Source organism: Pectinophora gossypiella, chromosome 3, assembly GCF_024362695.1.
Source record: "Pectinophora gossypiella chromosome 3, ilPecGoss1.1, whole genome shotgun sequence".
NCBI lineage: Eukaryota > Metazoa > Arthropoda > Insecta > Lepidoptera > Gelechiidae > Pectinophora > Pectinophora gossypiella.
The window spans coordinates 9,253,572-9,259,571 of NC_065406.1; the positions used below are offsets into that span (position 1 = coordinate 9,253,572).

At 36.6% G+C, this 6,000-nt stretch overlaps 1 protein-coding gene across 3 annotated transcripts in view; it reads left to right on the plus strand.

The window, feature by feature from the left end:
• LOC126381807 (diuretic hormone 41) overlaps window positions 1-5,286 on the plus strand; it is a 96,368-nt gene extending 91,082 nt beyond the window's left edge. For all 3 annotated transcript variants that reach the window (XM_050031301.1, XM_050031299.1, XM_050031302.1), the window contains exons 5-6: window positions 1,458-1,644; window positions 4,281-5,286. In XM_050031301.1, coding sequence (XP_049887258.1) covers window positions 1,458-1,644; window positions 4,281-4,321 — 228 coding nt within the window. In that variant the 3' untranslated portion in view covers window positions 4,322-5,286. The remainder of the gene's footprint in view (window positions 1-1,457; window positions 1,645-4,280) is intronic.
• The last annotated feature ends 714 nt before the right edge of the window (window positions 5,287-6,000 follow it).

The following is a 6,000-nucleotide window of genomic DNA, read 5'->3' on the forward strand; positions in this document are numbered from 1 at the left end:
GCGTTTACGTACGTTATTATTTTTCATTGTATGTGACTTATTGTAATTTTTGCTTCAAGCGACTATTTGGCAGGACAAATGGTCGCCAACTACGGCTCAGGTGGTTGTCTGAACGACTTTTAATGAATTTAAGCGAACCGAAATCCCTGAGGGAGGACTCAGACCGAAGTTATTTCATCTTTCTAATGACGGATAACTAAAATTTATTATTTAATATTATTATTTATGTAATGTATATTTGAAGTGCCAAAATAATCTGTACACGAGATCTACACACTTATGCGTGAACTCTGGTGATGTGGGTAGCCATTGTTGCAATCAATCATCGTTTTGCAGCTCACCTATTAAACATGGGTAAGGTTATAATTGTAAAGGAACCGAAGTCTTTAACGTCTCGTCTCTTATCGTGTGGGCTATGAGTTGGATTAGGAACCATAACAATTGGTGTCACGGTTATTATTGAGCAGTCAAAGGCGCTGACATGACTCATGTAACTTCGACTCTGTATTTACATCAGTAGGTAAACGTCCCATTACTGGGCATAAGCCTTCTTTTAGAGCTGCTGAGGTGGCGTAGACTTCACCACGTCGCTACACATTTTTAGAAAGAAAGAAACATTTAATACTTCCGGACACCACATACACAGACAGACAGGTACAGTACATTTAACACAGGACAGAAACCACACTTTTTTTTGACGTAACTTATTGTAGATTTGCCGCAGATGGCATTAACTACTTGGCCGGACAAATGGGGAGCGCTGAAGGCTCTCACCCGGTAGAAACCACACGGAAATCAATAAGTACATAGAAAAAAAACTAGTCGGTCTTATTCATATGCAAGTGTTCTTATTTACAGTTTCTAAGATTTATACAAACTTATATATAATGCAGTTTAGACCTTATTGTTATCAGACATGAATATAATATTGGCGGCAGAAACATAAATATAAGTTTTGATTCACATAAGTATGTTCCAGTAATTCTATTTCGTAATGTGTAAAATAGGGACCACCCTAGCATATTTAAATTAATAAAATTAAAAAGGTGTTTATTTACTTAATTACATAACAATACATAAATGAGGAGGAGCTCGGTGGCGCAGCGGTAAACGCGCTCGGTCTGCGATTGTTGAAGTTAAGCAACTTCCGCAAAGGCCGGTCATAGGATGGGTGACCACAAAAAAAAAGTTTTCATCTCGAGCTCCTCCGTGCTTCGGAAGGCACGTTAAGCCGTTGGTCCCGGCTGCAATAGCAGTCGTTAATAACCATCAATCCGCACTGGGCCCGCGTGATGGTTTAAGGCCCGATCTCCCTATCCATCCATAGGGAAGGCCCGTGCCCCAGCAGTGGGGACGTTAATGGGCTGATGATGATGACATAAATGAGTCTTCCCGAAAGTGAAACAGTCAACTTATAATAAATATTGTGTCTTACTATACTTTTTTTATTTGACCAGAGGCTGTCAGAGCTGCATGAAGGGCGCGCTCGGGCGAAGCGCAAGATGCCGTCGCTGTCGATCAACAACCCGATGGAGGTGCTGCGGCAGCGGCTGATGCTGGAGGTGGCTCGCAAGCAGATGCGCGAGGCCAACCAGCGGCAGGCCGTCGCCAACAGACTCTTCTTGCAGAACGTCGGAAAACGAGGTCCGATTCTGTGTTTTTGTGTCCAACATATGACCATTTTAGGTTCAAAGGATTCCTATCTTCCTAGTACGCTCTAAAGTAGACTTTTTTGCAGAACGTCAGAAATCGAGGTCCGATTCTAAGTTAGTTCAAGTTCCATTTTCAATCTAAGTTAAAAGGATTGCTATCCTCAAACATGGCTAGCAAGCAGATACAAGCCACAGACTCCTCTTGAAGAACATCAGAAAACCGAGATCAGATTCTCCGTTATGTTCATTCTAAACAAAATCCCCTCACTGACGATCACCAATCCGATAGAGATATTGCTAAAGTATCAATGAGATGAATGAAAGGAGGTAAAAGAATTAAGGTACTTATCCTTAAGTGTTTGGTTTCGGATATTTCAGCCAAGGTATTCAACGTAGAGTACATTCAAGGATTTTAGTGACATCGTAACGAGTACTGAGGGGGATAATTCACACTATGATTCTGAGTTAAATATCAAGTGGAATTTTCTGTTTCAAAATCTGTGATATTTTTGTGTTGTTTTTTTAATTATTTTCAATTCTATACCTTTGTGATGGAAAATTCACTCGATTAACTCAGAATAATGAGCTGAATTATCCACCTCAGTCTTTGTTGCAATGGCACTGTCACCCCGTACAAGGTAGCCATAAAAGAAAGTATGGGTGTTAGTCACTCCGTAACGATTACTATGGAGGATGATTCAGACTATGATTCTGAGTTGATATCAAATAAAATTTTCTGTCGGAAAATTCATGATTCAATTCTTTTAATGTTTTTTTTTTTTAATTTTCGTTTCGATGTCACTAACTCCCTATATTAAAGTAACAACGAGTGAAGTTAATATTGAAGAAATGTCTAAAGTGGGTATGGTTTCTAGCTTGTGCTCTGAGTCAATTCAATACAATTACAGTAGCGCAGTGCTACTCGCTGCTACTCAGAATGATAGATACTGAATTTACATATTCATTCCTTATTCATTCATATTCGTATTTGCCTATGCATTAGATAAAATGCCGGTAAAGGGAAATGTACTTATGTGTCGTGTCAAAGTTGTGACAGGGCAGAAAGTGGTACCCGTTTGTAATCGAAGATATAAAGGGATAGCTAAGTGTTTGCAGAAGTGAAAATGAAATGCAACCAAAAATAACATTATATTACCTGGAAAAGTAAATATATAGGTAGGTACCACAGATTACGTAATAACAATGCAATATTTTAAGTTTACGCGGATATTATCATAATTAAAACACATAATAACGGGTTCTTACCGCGTTTAAAGCAGGGATATGAGACTCCCGACATTTCGACACTGTTGTAAGTGCCATGATCACGGGATGACTGATGAGATTGGAGTGGAGTAGGTAGAATCAATCTCGAAATATCGGGAGTCTCATATCCCTGCTTTAAACGCGGTAAGAACCCGTTATTATGTGTTTTAACATTTCAATGTTCTTACTTTTTAAAGAAAACTATATGGTAGGAATACTTAGACCATACACACTATTTTTATCAAATGTATTTTTCACTATGATTGATTAAAGTCGTAAAAGGTAAACCCTTTAATCACTCACTATAGGGTAATTTTGTTTGGTGTCAAATAGAACAGTATTCTCGACTTATATTGTGTTGTTCTCTAGTTAGAGTACATATTGTGTCCCAACAGGCGTAAGGGTCGTTTTTTTTTCCTTTTTTTTCCTCAGTTGAAACATTTTTTTTAAATTACTGAAGAATTTAGTTTTATATACTACTTAAATAGAAATGTCTGTTTTACAAACCTACATCAGTTTATCGAGAATAATTATCAACTATAATTTTGTAATAAATGACTCATTATAACGCTGTCACAGGCTATTAGAGAACATACAATTTGAGATAGTCTGGACGAACTTAAACAAAAAGTCTACGACTTTGAAACGTTCGTTCATAATTCAAAATGAGTGAAGTCTGCGGTGGTAATGACTAGTCGGGCGGCCCTTTCACTGCCACCAAAGCCATGTTTGTGTCCTGCACTGAATAGCAAAAAGAAATAAAATGGGACAAAATGGAAAGAAATGTAAACGTAAATAGGGACAAGGTAATGTGGCTGTCCGCGGGGAATGAACCTTTCTCTATGACTTTTGCTCTTAGTTGTTTAAGAATATATAAAGGGTTTAAGAATGCATAGGGTACAAAATTATATTTTAGTAAATAGGTACCTACCTAATTACGTCACCAATTTTTTAAGATTATACGTTCAAGTTCTAAAGTAAGAATGTTTTCTTCATCGCTGGCCGTTCAGCTACTTATCACCCCGCCGCATCCCGGTCATGTTGTAAAAATCGACACAGGGCTTATGCCGTTTCTAGTAATGTATCTAGTACCAGTTCATCATTTTTATCTTCGGACTTCGTATGAAAAGTGAATACATGCAGAAGCAGCCAATAAGTAATGATCCTAGCTATATCTAGTAAACGCAAACTTTTTTAATAAATTGCAACACTACATCTCTTTATCATCCCACATTGTTTAAATCCACAGTAATCCAAGCTATTCCAACTAATCCCTGCTGCAAAACATTGTGTAACGTAATAAACTTAGTTAAAGTGTTGCCATATAAGGAGAAATAGTGTAATTATTCTCTTTGTTCGCAGGATACCTGGGGAGCCGGGCGTCGGCACGTTACGGGAATTAGAGCTACTGACCATCTCCTTCAACGCAGTCTCTCGTCACTGGCTGGGGACAGGACGCCACGTCACTAATTTAAAAAATATAATATTAATGAAAAAATAGAGTATTCATTTTTGAATGTATTTATTCTTTACTCTGGCAAAGACTTCACGACATACAGCCTAGTCTGAAGTTTTTGTACTTAACTGAATTACTTCGTATTTCATTTTTGTTTTTTCTGCGTTCGTATTTCGAACATCACGAATAACGAGTACCTATTATAAATAATTATACTATTATTTTAAGTAAGATTAGTAAGATTGTGATGATATTTTATTTTTATTCTAGTTATGAAGTAATCACTATTTCTCTAGTAAGGGTACTGTTCGATGTTTACTTGTATTGTAGTTGTGTTGAAAGGTGTAATGTTATCCAGCTCAACATTCGCCATTCCCCTGAGGTCGTGACGTCTTGTTCGTGGCGGGAAGCGCTGCATTCTTCGATCCTCTAGCCTTTCCATTACTATTTTTATACGCTTGTTATCGTTAAAATAGTGCTTATTTAGTTAATTGTAAATCTTTCTGGCAATAGTGATGTGTGTACCATACTTTCAAACTATTCCTATGTATCTTCCAAGTTCGCTGAAGTCATGCGACGAAACTTCAGCACAAGTTATTTACTTACCAATTGTATTGTCTTGACTTCCTAAAATAATTTACGCCAAATATGTAACTAAAGTAAGATATAAAATGAAATATTGCTAGCGTACTAGCATTACGTTTAATATAAGTTTAATAATATACCTACAGATAGATGTACCGCAGTCCGCAGCTACTAGTCGTTTAGTTTCGTATTTTATAATGTACAGTGTAGCTGTTACAAATGTATATTTTATTTCCAAATCGGTCTCTACTAGCATATAAACGTAGGCAAATGTAATAGTTGGTACAGTATAAATTCCGTTCAATAAAAACGTTATCTTATTATTAACCGACGTTTTGTATGTTTTGCTCCTTTATTAATATTGTGTGAGCGTACTACAAGGCATTTCATAAATGAAGGAGGCGCATACACGGCGCCGAAACAATGTCTTTGATAATGACGAGAGTATCGATGTAGAGGCGGTGGAGGAATCCCAATTTAATTCATATACATTGAGGAGCAGCTGCATATTGCGGCCAATTTCTCAATTATTTCGGCTGGCAGCCCCACATCCACCAAGAGAGGATATTCCCTCAAATTAAAACGGTCAAAATATAAAGCTTAATCAACTCTTGTACAACAGAGGCTATCCCTTTGACGACATTAATTAGTTTTTTTAGCGCTCTGTAAATATGAATGAAAAGTAAATTGTATCAGGTCTGATTGTGGCGGTCCAGTACAATTGCGTATTTATTCTCATTTTATATGAAGAATGGAAAATATTTAAATTAAAAATCTTTTTCTCAAATATTTTTTCTTAAAAAGTAGTTACTCCAAAAATGTTTTATTAGGTTTTGAATATAGTACGACGTCCTGGCTGAAATTGATGAAACAATTTTAATAAAAGCCATTTATTTCTTATTTCTCTAATTCATTCTTTTTATTAAAGGCTATCATTTGCTTTTTTTCTAAACAAGTGGCCAGCAAATTGCGAATATTTGGCATAAGTACTTAACTAAACTATTTCTATTACGAAAGAGATTTTAAATACATTTTTCACCC